The sequence below is a fragment of the Egretta garzetta genome, unplaced genomic scaffold (genome assembly GCF_000687185.1).
Source record: "Egretta garzetta isolate BGI_Z169 unplaced genomic scaffold, ASM68718v1 scaffold447, whole genome shotgun sequence".
NCBI lineage: Eukaryota > Metazoa > Chordata > Aves > Pelecaniformes > Ardeidae > Egretta > Egretta garzetta.
In genome coordinates, this window is record NW_009260397.1 from 1,242,447 (window position 1) to 1,257,936 (window position 15,490).

General features: G+C 36.8%; 1 protein-coding gene across 1 annotated transcript in view; it reads left to right on the top strand.

Annotated features, from left to right (window-relative positions):
* The first annotated feature begins 85 nt into the window (after window positions 1–85).
* IFT81 (intraflagellar transport 81) overlaps window positions 86–15,490 on the top strand; it is a 42,187-nt gene continuing 26,782 nt past the window's right edge. Inside the window, exons 1-8 of the mRNA XM_035898594.1 lie at window positions 86–143; window positions 241–393; window positions 1,276–1,379; window positions 1,988–2,168; window positions 5,085–5,174; window positions 6,236–6,301; window positions 6,620–6,730; window positions 7,989–8,073. Coding sequence (XP_035754487.1) covers window positions 250–393; window positions 1,276–1,379; window positions 1,988–2,168; window positions 5,085–5,174; window positions 6,236–6,301; window positions 6,620–6,730; window positions 7,989–8,073 — 781 coding nt within the window. The 5' untranslated portion in view covers window positions 86–143; window positions 241–249. The remainder of the gene's footprint in view (window positions 144–240; window positions 394–1,275; window positions 1,380–1,987; window positions 2,169–5,084; window positions 5,175–6,235; window positions 6,302–6,619; window positions 6,731–7,988; window positions 8,074–15,490) is intronic.

A 15,490-nucleotide genomic window follows, 5' to 3' on the forward strand; every position in this document is an offset into this window, starting at 1 on the left:
CCCCCCGCGGCCTCTGTGAGGGGCCGGACCTTCCTGCGTAGGCCGTGGGGCGACCACGGGGCTGAGGGGTGGTCGGCCTGGGCCGGGCTCCACCGAGCCCGGTGCCAGCTCACCGCCTTTGGGCTGCCGTGGGCCTCGCTGAGGTGGTGCCTTCACCCGCCCTCCCGGCAGCCCCCAGCGCCCTCTCCCCGCTGAGGCCTCCTGACATCTCTTCTGTCTTTTCTGCAGAGGTTTTTCCAGGACACGATTATGAGTGATCAAATCCAGTTCATTGTTGAGAAGCTCAATCAGGAGCCCTTCAGGAAGAACTACAATTTAATCACGTTTGACTCCTTAGAGTCAATGCAGCTGTTGCAGCTGCTCAGTGATGTTCTGGGGGAGATTGACCCAAAGGTAAGGAAGGCAATCAGGTGCTCAGACCTGTGTAATGGCGAACATCTTAAATGGGTTTGACACAAGACATTTGCTTTTATTTAGGTCTGGCTCTGTATAATCTTGTGGCATGTTTGGTTTACCAAAACAGCTTGTATCAATCTTCCTGGAAATAAATGTGACTGGCAAGAATCTTTGCTGTCTATACATGTATGTGTTTTTGGCAAACCAGCAAATGTTTCTTGGGCCAGGGATACTTGGGTCTCTGTCACCCAGACTGACTGTATATTTTTCCTTGGGATGCAGATCTTAACTTGGTTCATACTGACAACTGCTGTGTTGTTAAGTCAAAAGTCAGGCTGTGTCTTGGACACATACACAGAGCAGGAACTGAAGCTCATGACTTAGCTGTTGCAATAGATACTGAATCCCTCTCCTTTGAGGCTACCAAAAGTGTGTGTAAGATCAGAAGGGATTGTTCATACATCTGGGTGCAGATATGTATGCATTGGTGTGCTTAGACATCTGACTTTCTTGGTGGAAGTAATCAGTTTGTCTGCATAGATGAGGTCCCATGAGCAGTGAAAATGTATACCTAGAACAAATTTACCTGAATACATATGTTGGAGAAAAATCCATTAGAAGAGAATTGAAGTTTGGTGATAAAAAGGATGTTCTGTATGGAGCATCTCACTTCATTGACTGGTTCATTGAATGGTTTGGGTTGGAAGGGACCTTTAAAGATATCCAGTTCCAACCCCCCTGCCATGGGCAGGGGCACCTTCCACTAACCAGACTGCTTAAAGCCCCACCCAACCTAGCCAGTTCTTTTAGTGTCATAAGTTAATTAACATGATTTGGATAAGCAGTGGATTTTTTTCTTTTTCTTTTTGGACTATTTAGCATGCTGTTGACATTAGAGAGGAGCTGCCGGAACAAACAGCTAAAAGAATGTTGAGTCTCCTTGGTATCCTTAAGTACAAACCTCCAGGAAGTGTATCAGACTTGTAAGTATCTTTTTGTCTACAAATCACGGTAAAACATGTTTTATAGCTTATGTGGTAACTACCTGTAATTCAGTAGTTGCATGTACTTGACCTCGGCTGTCCCAGTGGGTATGTGTAACGCCTTGGAAGACAGCTCCTCCCTTGTCCCTATAGAGGATGGTATACGGGATGCCCCTGCGGCAGCAGCTGCTATAGCGGAGTCAGCCAGGAGAGGGTGCCACATGACTGGCAGGGTCAGTCCCTTCCCCATCCCTTTCAGACCAGCCGCCCCAGGCTGGATCGCACCCTCCTGCTCCAGGTTATAACCCAGAAAACCCACACTCTTCCCACATTGCCTTTATTCCCGAAGAATATCGGAGAAAAGGAAGAGTTAGTTATGCTGGCTTTAGCCTTTTGGTGTGTTATGGGGTTTTTGTCTGTCTCAAGGTAGCAGAATTGGGATCATAAATACCAAACTGGCATCATGAGTCTTTTCTCTTTTAACAGCATTAAGAAAATCATTAGGCAAGTGGAGAGGGAATGCCAAAATATTGCAAATTGTTTGCTCCAAGACAGTGTTCTTTACTTTGAGATTTATTGGTATTTTCTTTTTTGTTGTTTTTGTATAGGAGTGCATTTTTCCAAGGGTTAGTTACTGGAAGCAAACCTGTAATTCATCCCGTCTTACACTGGCTTCTTCAGCGGACCAATGAACTCAAGAAAAGAGCTTACCTGGCACGTTTCTTAGTAAAATTGGAAGTGCCAGCCGAGTTCCTACAGGATGATACTGTGGCTGACATCAACAAACAGGTACCATTTTTCATGAATGCCAACATTTTATGTTAATTAAAGTGCCAATAGGAGGAGAGAGAAACGAATTGGGGAGTTACTGTTGAGATACATGTTCAATGAGTTATGTTAAGAGCATGTTGGAATCAAGGGTGAGCAAAGATTCATAGTAAATATATATCTTTACCATCTTTCCTTCCAGTAACCCTGATATTGTATATTAATAGGTAGCATTGAATTAAAAGGTTTTAAGCCCATTAGGTACTGGGTACTAAGTAATGTTCAGAGCCATGTTGGCCAAGATGGACTTTTATTCTTGATTTTTAGACACTTTTTTTTTTTTTCCCTATGAACTACAATGTGGATATTTCTAACTTTATAAATTACCACTTCAAACTAGTCCAGAAAATGTTATGACCAAAAGCCAATGTCTCCTGATTGTCAATTGATTCTATAGTATTTAGTGCCTTGTATTAGCCTTATCCCACTTTTGCTTCAACCTTTTATTTTTTTGTAAATAAGTACATTCCTACTCATTATGTTCCCACTTCTTTTGTGAGCATTAAATGTTGATTTTAGATAGTCAGAGTGGGTGGGTTTGAAATGTAAAGCTTAAAGTGAACCAAAGTTATGTTTTTAGATCTGTATTATCTGAGGTACATATTTACCTAATTTTTATCCAGCTTTCTGTGCCTTTTGTTATGTATAGTGACTTGCAAAATCACAGCGGTTTTGAATGTTTGTAACAGGTAACTCGATTTATTAACTGTGCGCCGGCAAAGCTGTATAGTCTGACTGAAGCTTGACTGAGCCTTTTTTTTTTTTTTTTTTTTTTTTTTCCCTACCACTAACAATACTGGATTTATAACTTGAAATAACTAAGCTGAAGTAGCAAAGAGAGAAAGGAATACAGATTGTATGTTTTTTCAGTATGTCACAGACTTAATATGTATAAATATCCAACTCCATTATTTCCATTACGTAAGATGTGTTCCTTTTTGGGATTACAGTAATATAACCATCTTATTAAACTAATGCCCTGCTGATTAATTCAAAACAGAAGCTGGGGTAATATAGTGCCTTAATGTAATTTAACATTATCATGCAAATATTTAGATACTAAGGAATTAAAGAACTTTAGCCTAAGGTATTTAGATAGACAGGCTTGCAATAGTTTATTTTAACAGACACATTTCAAACATGTGAGTCTGGAAATGTTAGAACACAGTCAAGTTTTATGGGTGTATAGAATCAAGCTCAAATGTACTTTTGTAAGTTATTTAAATGAGAGACTCTGAGTACTTGCCACCTTCCCAACTGTGTTGTGATTTGGGCATCAGATTTGCTGCAGTATATAATTTAAAGTAAACAACTTCAGGTGTAAATCTAGCTGTCCAGTCTTCAGTGAATTGCCCTCAGGTGCCAGGAATCTTTCTTTCTGCTATAGGCACCTGGGTGTTCTTTGGTCGTTTGAGCGTGTCACTTCTGTTGGATGCACATGGGGTAGCTGCAGTTTTTGTTTGGTGAAAGTGAGAAACCTTCTCTTTGTTGTGACCTGGCAAACTGTGCTATGCCCGTGTTTGAATCTTTCCATTAGTCTTGAAATTTTGTGTCCTGATAAGGAAAAGACTTCTAAACTCCCCTTTTGAAAGAGGTAGAGAATCCACATAAAGGAAAGCTGTTGGACATCAGCAATTGTGAAAACGGTTGCTCAGAGACTACCTGCTATTTCATTATTTGTTAAAGTACTTCTGTAATGCATAAGTGATATAATGCAGGCCATCTGCATTTTTACTCCTACTTTTTTGTAACTCATTCTTCATTGTCCAGCATGTGCATGCCTTATCATGCCTTTATTTGGCTCTTTCTTTATTATTTTATCTTCTTCTCAGTAGCCATTTTATTGATATTTTTTTTTTTAATTCATTCCAGCTTGTCAGTTGTGCCTGATATTGAAACAACCAGAAATGAACAGAGCATTCTAGATGCTGGTTCCCCAGGGTTTTATAGAATGGGACTGCTGCTTCACTGCTTAGGGATATGATGCCTTTGTTTGAACTGGCCTTTGCTGTTGCCATTTTGTGCTCAACACTCATATCAATTGCTCTTTCCAGGAAGTAAAAAATGACTTGATATTCTCTTCTTAGATTTTTCCATCTTTTTGAATGGCTGTTTCTGTGGAGATTATCTTTCCTTATATCTCAGCTTGCATTCCTCCAAGTCGAATCTAAATTTATTTCCTATCTATATTTCTAAACTCTTTCTGTCCCCTGTTATTTCTCTACCCACACAGACTTTCACACTGCCTCTCAGTTTAAGATTACTGGTGGGCAATGTACTGGTGTGGAAGTAGCACACTGTCTACTTCTTTCTAACTACCGAACTACATATATCAATCTCTATATTATACCGAGGGCATGATTATGCAATGCGTCAAAACTATTTCTCACATAAGTCAGGTGTGCCCTTGGACAGCTTTGCTGGATTGAAGCTCAGTGCTCTATAAATTCAAGCCCCATTGCTTCAATCAGCCATGTTGTTAGATCAAGCTCTTCCTTTTTGGGCTGATAAATTTAAGTATGTGATATACACAGATTTACAGTAAAGAGAGAATAATTTGTTAATATAGCATTGTCTCTTTCAGATAACATCTTATCTTCCTGTTTTGAAAATATACTATGTATTACAAGGGAAGATGTGAAAATATTGAAGAAATTGTGAAACTTCTGAGTGTACCTTCAAATGGAAGATAATTCACTGATTTTCTTATTTTTGCTGTATAAGTTAGCATGCTTTTGTGATGAAAAAATGCCTTTAATTCTTATTCTCACTATATTTGTATTTCTATTTTTACTGTCTTAGTAGTGAAGCAATGTGTTGATCTGAAAACCCTTAGACACAGAGCTCATTCTGCATGGTTTTTATTTCATTTTATAGTATGAAGAACTGATGGAAGCATTTAAGAACCTACATAAAGAGTGTGAGCAGCTCAAAACATCCGGTTTATCTACTGCAGAAATAAGAAGGGTAAAAAAACCTGACAAAATTGCACAACTTTTGTTTAGATTTTTTTGAATGTCAGTGCAATTTTTGTTGTTTTTGTGGACTCATTGCAGTGCATAAGTTGTAGAGGACAGAGCTGGTAGCCACTCCAGCTGCCTTTTTGAAACTGTTCTTTGTTGGCAAACAGATTAGAAAGTCCTCGCTCATGTCTAGAACTGAGCTTTCTGAAGCAGATTGGGAAACAAGACTGCCAAGACTCTGTTCAGCATGATTTTCAAACATTAGAACTCCCTTTTCTGTGAATGCAAACTGATACAAAACCTTTTGCTTTACTGATGTAGGGTAATAATTTCAGAGGGTGATGAATGAATTAAGAGCTTAAGTCAACAAAAATCATGATCCTGTGTGGCTAAGGTGTTAAGTAAATGCATTTGCCCTGTGTCAGCAAAATATTTAAGCGCAGGTTCAGCTTTCCAGTAAGGCATATAGACAAGTTAAGCAAATGCTGAAATAAGGCCTAAATTTGGAGAGTTTATTTGCCTTTCATAACTATCAATCTCTGAATTCTGCTGTTGTAAAGTAGGATTAAAGGAGAATAATAATTGGATACATGTTTTAGTACTAGAAAGTGTTTCTTTTAACACAATTTTAATACAAAAAGTGGCAGCAAACATCACTTGTATGCAACTTCATGCAAAATCGTCTGCCAGGAAGTGGGTAATGATGGTAACATTAAGAACATATGTTTGATTGTATGAGATGTTAAATTCATGCTGGCTTTTCCTTGGTTGTTTCTGTTTGTTTTTATTTTAGAGAAACACACCTGCTTTTATTTTAAATGTTCACACTAATACTCAAGGATGCAGGTGAAGGAATGTTAGCATAAAGAGAATGGGAACTGTGGGGGAAGAGAGAAGAGATAGGAATCCTGGATGTTCTGATCATAGATCAATAAAATTATAACTGCTTCAGTGTATTCAGAGAAGAATTCTGATTTTCATATTAATTTGAACAGAATTTAGTCCAATCCGTTATATACTGTAAATAAATTAACATTTCTTTTTCTATTTTTTTCTGCTTTTTAGGACATCAGTGCAATGGAAGAGGAGAAGGATCAACTCGTCAAAAGAGTGGAGCGTCTTAAGAAGAGGGTAATAAGAGAAGTAACGCTGTTACATTTCGGTGTCATAATCCTTGGCTTGCAACTCTGATTTTGGAATGCAAACAAGGATTAAGATAAACATACTGTATGTCTAGGAAGGAATCGAATAACTAATTGACCCACAGGGAATCTCCCTAGGCGTTAGTCCAGAGTTTTTAAGAATCTTGAGTCCAGTACTTTGCTGTCATTTCTGAGTAGTAACATGTATGGAAAGGAAGCGCTAAGTGGGCTTGTGAGACACATGATCTCTTTAATGTATTTCTCAACTATCTGACAGTAACATGCACTATTTATCCACTTGCTGTAGGTGGAGACAGTACAAAATCATCAACGAATGCTTGAAATAGCAAGACAGCTTCGCTTAGAAAAAGAGAGAGAAGAATCTTTGGCTCAACAGAAACAAGAACAAAAAAATCAGGTACTGACAAAAAATAAAATAAATAGTTGTTGACCTTTGGGAATCATGCTTTTTAAAAAAAGTACATCAGGAACAACAGGATGGAGTTTGTCACAAAAAAAAAAATTAATTCCCATTTAAGATAAAAATATTTATGTACACTTTAAGGGAAGAGGCTTGACTCTGCAAGTTTTGAACACCTCATTCAAGGTACTTGGCTGCCTCAGCTGCCACTGACATCATCGTTTAGCAGTCCCAGGAAATGTTCTATGACTTCTGTTGTAGCACCCGAAGAGAATTCTTTATATTTATGGTTGTGAGCAAATATTTTCTTAGTTTGATTTGTATCTCTGTGCATCTGCACTAAGATTTCAGGGGCCGAGTAACACAACAATTACCTCAGTTTTTCACTGGGTGGGGAGAATATGTAATCAGGAGCAACCTTGGGATTTTGGTCCCCGAGTTTGACAAAGATGGTGTCCTAAGGAAGCACTGGAAGCACTTGACATGTGCATATAAAGGTGGGTTTTATTCCTGAGCTATGTTGTCAAAACAAGATACTTTATTAAAGTCCAGTGCCATATTGTTATATCATTTCACCAAATTCTGTAACATGAACTTCAGCATTGTATAAAAGGGGAAGACAACCCAGATTTCTAGCATTGCAGTCTATATCTGGATGTGGAATCAATGTGAATCAGTAAGTTTTCAAGCTGTTGGGTCTTTGCTTGCACCCGAGTGAGATCACAAGTAAGATGAATGTGATATCCAGTTAATTCCAGTTCTTAGTATGCATCTCTCTAAATCACAAAAAATGCTAATGAACTGGGTGTTGTTTGGCAATGAGCTTTCCAGTGTGCTCTCAAGTTGGACAGTGGATTGCTGTGATGATCAGCTGCATTGAAGAACTGCAGTATAAGGATAGTTAGTTCTGTTTCTCTTTTTTTTTTTTTTTTTTTTTTCTCTGTTGTTTTTCTAATGTTCAAGCCACTCATATTTTTGGTTGAAAATTGTTTAATGAAGTTCTGTCATAGAGGAAAAAAATCACTTTGGGAGTACAGGAATACTTTCCTTAATTACCACTAGAGAATATGAAATAAACCCAGGCCAATTGTTGAAAATTTGTTTTGACACGTTCCCTTGTGTAACAGACAATCGCCAGATGCTTATAGCTACCATCTTTTATATTTGGGATTCTTTTTGATACTCTTTTGTTTTAGTTGTTTGAATCTGCATTTCAAAGAAATGAGCTTACGTGTGTCCAACTCTCTCTCAAAAGTTGTTCCATGCAGAGCAGAGACTGCAAAGAGCACAGCTTCAGCTGAAAGAGATGCATCATGCCGTAGTGGATTCAAAACCTGAAAGTAAGTAGTAATCTGTAAAGGCTGGGGGTTTACACTTCTCTGTTAGAAATGAAATCAAAACTGGATGGCTGTCAGGAATATGGTAGTGCCAAAAAAGCATATAGGAACTTAAGAGAATCTAAAGAAAGAAATAACTTGTGTTCTAAAGGCACATGCTGGAGATCCTAAGCCTGCATTGCCACAACAAAATGGGGGAGGCAATCACAAGGGAAGATGATATCGGTCATATTTCTGAGGTCCACTTTTTAAAAATTTTAAAACAGTTAAATACTAATCATGATACTCTGCAACAAAAAAAACCAGTGGAACTACAAAGGGTTGGAAAAAGCAGAAACCTCTTAGAAAAGACAAACAAATTTAGTAAGGTTTTATGTCTTTTGTATTTGTAATTGGGCATTAGTGAAATACTGCTACTTAAATTTTCTCAATGAATCTACAAATACATTGAATACTATGCTTTATTCAGTGTAGACTTGTTTTTTTTTCTAGTTACCTTCCATAAAATACTTGTTTCAAAAATTTTAAGGCCTGTTTCTTTCTGTAGTGCAATCTTGTGTTGTAGTTTTGTATGGTACAAAAAATAAAGCTACTTCCTAATAGAGCTTTTTTTATAGATCATGGATTATATATACACACATTTATATATGATTATGATTATATATATACAAGTATATATAATATATGCTAGATATATCTATATATTAAAGCCTATATATTTATATATGAATATATTTGTTTACATATGAAAATACTTTGTTCTCATGATACGACTGTGGCTGATGGAGTTGAATGTTGCTGTATTACGTTAATAATAGCAAGATTGCTTCTCCTTATTTTCAGTGATATCTCAGTCTGCAAATAACCTCAGCAAAATAAATTATACTACTTGTGGAGTAAGTTAGTAGTCTATGATCATTTATAAAAATAGCAGGTGGGAAGGCATTGCAGTTAGTAGATAAATGTGTAACTAACCATCTCCAAAGGCTACGATTTTACAACCTCTAGGTTTCTGATTATTTAATCCCTTTGAAGGAAATGTAACAAGGATTAACCTGGGAGTTTGACAACAAAACTGCGAGTCAGTTTAGGGTTCAGTGTTTCAGATGTATGTGATCTTTGCAAATCACTTAACCTTTTCCAGTTTGTCTCTTGCACTCAGTTATTAATAACACATCACAGGATTGATAGAGGTTTTATGTGCTGTTCATACAGGCATTGGGGTTGATTTATAGGGAAATACTTTACTGTATGTAAAGTAATGTGAAGGTATAAGACTCAGAATGGGCCTTTTCACAGGGCTTTTCCAGTAGCATTCTAAATTGCTGTGGTAAAAAATAATGCCATAGAGTTATGTTTGTTATATGTATAAATTACTTCCAAAATGATAGGATCTAACTATCGATTTAAACTTAGTAAAGTAAGTCATTGACCTACTCTTTCAAGTATATTTAATATTCCAGTTGCATCACATAACTGCTTTGGCAGCTGTTTTGAGTTAGAGATTTTTTTCATTCACCACCATGTTGCATTGTTATTACTTTGTAATTTTACTTTAATGTTTTTACGATGCTCATCAGCCACTGAACCACAAATGGAACTCAAAGACTGTCTGAACTATCATCTTTACTCAAAGGGACCTGCAGTGGGTTTTATAACTGTTCCATTTTTGCAGTAGCTATCAGAAAGTTTATACAGCAAAGCTGTGTCAACATTTCTGTTTCAGTTTCTGGGTTTAAGGCCAATGGAAACTTGATGGGTTCAGTTCACAGAAGCAAAGGTAACATAATAAAAACCCAGTAAATATGTCATTTAATCATTGAGATGAAAATAAAGTTAACATATTTAATTTCCTTATCTTGAGTCCTGCTTGCAGGAAAAAAAAAAAATTGTTTAGATGTTCCAAAGGAAAACTTGGAGTCATTACTTAAGAAAACTTGCGTTGAAATTTTGCCCAAACAAAGACTTCAGGACCTAGCTTTGTAATTGCTTTCCCCTATAGTAGTTAGAAAGACACTGCCTGTTGTAGCAATTGCAGAATGCCAACTATGTTTTTTAAATAATTGAAATTAGGTGACCACAGTGCACTGAATAGGATTCCATTTATTTTAAAAGCTTTGTTGGTCTACAGTTAGCACAATTTATTTTATTTTAAAAATTCCCTTTGGCTGCAGTTTGGTACCTCAGCTGCCTACTCATATCAGTATAGCTTGTAGGCTGACAATTCAACGGCTGGTTGGTAGGTGTGGATTTTCACTGGAAGTTAATACTTCCCTTTAAAATAATTTTCTTCCATTTTTAATACTTAAGGTGTTTTTACTTCCAAAGCAAGATAAAATGATAGAAGTTGTTAATGAGTAGAAGCTTTTTTGTTTGCTTATGGATGCATGCTGCTTTGATTACTTCATCTTATAATTAATTTAGGATGAAGTACTTTGAAGAAATGTAAAGGAACTCTTTAAAGAATGCAAGTAGCACGTATTCATGAGTATCATTAACATGCAATTAGCATCAGCCTGCTTGAGCTGTGCCAGGAAAATACAGCTTATGGTTAGTAGGTTTTTAACTCTAAGAAATATACTATTTAGAAGCTTTTTTATTGTATCATGAAAAACAGTTGATTGTTAGGAGGTGCTTTGTAGACTAAAAGTGATCATACTCATTTCCACAGTACGCTCCTTCCCTGTTTATTAACTTCAGTGCTCCTCAGTATGTTGTTTAACTACAGAGAGGCCGTTGCTGCTGGTAGCACTAATATGAATTTGCAGTTTCTGTGGTTTTGGTGTTGTTGTTGTTCCATATATGAACAGTATTTATATTAACACTGACCACTAGTTTGAATAATCTAGTTCATGCTTTCTCAGCAAGATTGCCATATTTTTGCTTTGAATATCTCTGGCACAGACACAAATTGTTAACGCCAAGAAGCTAACTGAATTACTGAAATTCTTGATCTTTGTCCATTTTACGGAACATTATTGTTCACTTCATTGGCAGAAATATGAAGAAGTGAATGACTAGCTTGCAAATACTGATTAAAAGACTGTGTTAAGATGATTGTTGTCGATAAACAGTGAAATGTGTAATTTATCTACTTCGTTAAGTTAATATGTAGTAATAGATTGAGAGCATTGAGAACATCAAAGATACCAGTCAAAGAGGAATTGCTTTGTACAGGTGTCTATTTTATATCATTCTGAACACTTGATGAAAAATAGAAATTTAGGATGCTATTATTTAAATATTCCACTTGAATGAAAGCATTAACATTTTCTTTTCCACAGAACTAACTATCCCTAAAATTCCAAGTTTAAGTGATCTCCACCAACACTGCAGACCACATTAAAATTAAAGTTATCGATGTGTTTGGTAAAGGCTTAAGTGGAACTTTATTTCCAACTTTAAAAGATTTTTTTTTTTTTTTATTATAAAGTCACTGTCAATAGATGCAAAGTCAGAGGTGAAGTGCTTTTAAGCTAACTTGACGTCTTTAAGAATACAGGTCTGGTTGGTAAGATTAATAGTACTACTGTGACTTTTTTTTAAGACCATTGACTCTTAACTTGCACTCCATTTTGAAGAACAAACAAGGCAGCAAAAATTCAATATCACTTATGTTAAAAGGATTAAAAGGAGTTTATCGAAAGTTTTGGAAAGGAAATTAATCAGGGAATCATCACCAAGTGGATGTGTTTCTAATCAGGACATACAGAAATCAATGTCTGGCTCTCTTTTTTTTGTTTAGTATTCATGTCATAATCTTGAAAGAAAATAGCAAATGATCACTGCTGAAATTGTCAGGTGAGATAAAAGTTGGAGAAATGGCTGAATAATGAGGAGAGCAGACTGTTGATTTGAAGTGCCCTTAATCACTTAGGAAGCCAAGCCCATGCCAACAGTATATATTTTAAGGAATAGCCAAATGCCATGACATTCCTCTAGGAATAATATATATGCAACGTAGTCATACATTGTGGGACTATTTCCTAAGAAGTGACTCTGAAAAGGACTCATGGGTCATGGTGTAAAAATGGTAGAACTGGAGCTCCTAGTGTCAAAGATTTTATGCTGTCCATGTATTTATTTATGGAAGAAAATGGAATAGGAGAGTTATATTACCCCTCTTTTTAGCTCTGATATGTCCATCGCTGCAACGCTGTGTCCTTTGACCAGAATTCAAGAAGACTGTTGAAAGGTCAGAGAAATTTCAAAGAGCATCAGTAATAATTATAAACATGGAAAGCATAACTTACAATGGCAAATTCAGGAAGCTTACTAGTTTTTTTCAAGAAGATATCGAAAGGATGATTTGATGATAATCTGTCAGTGTTTGTGTGTCCCAGGCCTCTGTTTAATACAGAGAAATTGGAAGCGATGTCATTGGAAGCTGTGGATAGAATAATTTCAGTACTCTGTTATTGAGGATGATTGCAGAAAGGGAAGTGAAGACTTTGTAAGTGAATGCCATGTGGAAGTCTGTTCTAGACTTGCCTTTGTTATGGCCTTCCTGTGTGATAGTAAACAAATGTTGGCAGATAGGTCTATAAAATAAGTGCTCCAATTGCTTCTCTCTCTCTTTTTTTTTTTTTTTTTTTTTTTTTTCCTTCCCCCTTTTTAAAAAGACACAGTTATTGTTGCAAATGCTTTGGGCATAGGATGCACAACTGATAGCCTGTAGAGGGAACAGAAGTAGGAATCTGATTGCAAGGTGAATCAAGTTTTAGATCCATTAGCAGAATTCTGGAGGGAAACTTGCCTCTTTCCTACATGACTGAGCAAGCACTAAGAAACTCTTTCTCCCATCCTTTCTCCCTCTCTTTGTAATAATAATAATAAAAAAATTGAATGGAAAACATGAGGAGTTGCCGTTAATAGCTCTCCACATCTAAATACGTGGTTGGCAGAACCTTGCTAAAATAACCTTAGGGCACAGAGCCAGACTTTCTGTGCAGCTTACGTATGTAGATTTTGTAACCATAAGTCAGTGTTAAAACATTAAAACCAAAATTTATATGTGTAATGGAAAGATTTAAAGTATGCTTGCTTTTCTTTCCTCTAGCCTGGGAATTTGAAAAAAGAATGTTTTTCACTGAAAAAAAAAAAAAGATTAAAACAAGAGCTGCCCTACGTTTTGTTTTTTAAGGTTCTGTTAAGAGCAAAAATAGTTCTTAGGTGGTTACTCCTCCATATGTTGAATTGTATAGGAGGAAAAATATATCCAAACTATTTAGGAAAGAACTACATTAGTCATGAGGGATATTGATATCATCATGTCTTTCCCCACTGACATGTCAAGTTTTAACTTGCTGCTTTGCTTGTTGCACTGTCAAGAGTAAGCATGATGCAGAACCAGTCAGTGTTTAAAAGAAGTTGGTAACAGCTCTCAGGTTACTTGAGAAATAAATCTAGATAGTGATCAAGGTGAAGTCAGGAGATCCCCGCTCTTATGAAAGCAATTGTTTAGACACGGTTATTTCCTGAGTTTTGTGTCATATCTACAATAAATTATTTAGGCATGTACTTTTTTTTATAATAAAACCGGAGTAGTACGAGAAATAAAGTATAGGCTATATATACAGACTTCTTTTGCTACCAAGAGGAAAACAAGAAATTAATTTGATTAAATAAAAGCATTAATATTAATTAACAGAATAATTTAATTGATATCACTTTGATTTCCACACCAAAGATCTTTGTTATAAATATCAAACTGGGAGCTGTGTTCCTAGTCAGTTCTGAGGTGATAATTCAGCTCACAGTGTACGTGGGAAGCTTTGCTGCTTTTGCAGAGGTGGTAGATTTCTAGTGAGACATTAAAATGTGGTCCCTCCTGCCCAGCTCTGCCGTGGGCTGAGGAAGACTGGAATCAGGTTATTCTGGAAGAAAGAAGTGGGAATTGTCTCTCAGTAAGTCCAAGCATCTTTCTCAGGGTATAGCTGTATTGCTAAGTAGGTAATGGCTATTGCATATGTAGAGTAACTCCACTTACCATGCTGAAACCAGTATTGATGCTGTTTGTTTTGCACAAGATAAATGACCTTTCCACAAAGGGAAAAGATTGTGTGGTAGTGTTGCTTTTCATAAACACAGAAATGAACAAACTAAGCTGCTGGAAAAGAGGAGTTCCCGCTCACTTTTAGTTTGTGTTAGCTTGACTTTGTTAGCAACACTGCTTTCCCTAGGGTCTGTTTTCTTTCTTCTAGTTCTTGAGGTTTTCTCAAGAACTAATGGCTTATTTCCTCTCTGGCAGCTAAACCAAGTAGCTTTCCTTTCAGTCTGAGCTGAGAGCAGGGAGTGAGGACGAACTATCAGCACAGTGTTTCTAGAGGTAAACAGCAGCAGAATAATGGGGGCCCCCTTTTCCTAGGCTTGTATTTCACTTTGTTCTAACCTTCTCCTTTTGTCAATCAGTGATATGGTTGGTAGCCTTTCTAGCCTGAGAACCCAAAACTGCTTTCACCTACATCCTTTCCCATCTCTTTCAGCAACATCAGCTGTACTATTGTATCTCTGCAGTCAAGCTTTCCTCTGCTTGTGCATTATATGAGAGACAGAGATTGTGAATTTCATGTTTTTCTTGGTATGTCATGGCAATTCCATATTCTCCCAAATATGGAGAGACCCCCCACCCCCCCCCAAGAAACCCTCCAACTCTAGCAAGTAGTTTTAAAAAGTACCTCGGATACTTACCTTTTAGTCATCTAGATCATGAAAAATATTCTGAAATACCTATTCCCACTCTCTTCTGACATAAAACGGCCAAGTCTTACTGTAGTCCTTGGCACAGGTGTCTCGGAGGAGTAATTGCACTAAACTGCCTGTTGCCAACGGAAAACTGTGTAATGTAATTTAAATAGATGCTTTATTTTATTCTTTCGCATTTTTCTAGCTCTGTATTGTTCTTATCTGTATGTACCTGTGTCTATTTATAACTTAGATCTGTTAAGGAGGCTAAATTACTCTCCCAGGCAAGAGCCAAGTCATCATAAGCATGGTAACGTGCAGTGTGCATCAAGCTTGTGTAGATCAAAACTTATAAATGGGGTTGCTTTTCTCAACAGAATTTTTTACATTGCTCAGGAATTCCTTCATTTCTATTTTATTATTATTTTCAGCATTCTCAGTTTATTTACTGAGAATTAAATTGTCCTGAGATTAAATGCTGCTTCTTACAAGAAAAAAAACAGTCTGCTGTTTACAGAGAGGGAATTTATAAGTGTTCTAGCCCTTAAAGTAGGCATACATTAAATTCTGCTCATTTTAAGGCCTTTTTAGATGCCAGCATGAGCTAGGCCAAATTATGATTTTTGTGCAGATAAAGGATTCACACAGAGATAATTTCTGTCTGTAGATCAAGTAATTCACATGAAACAACGACTTAAGCCATCTGCGAGTAGGACCAACTTCAAGATGCTCCACT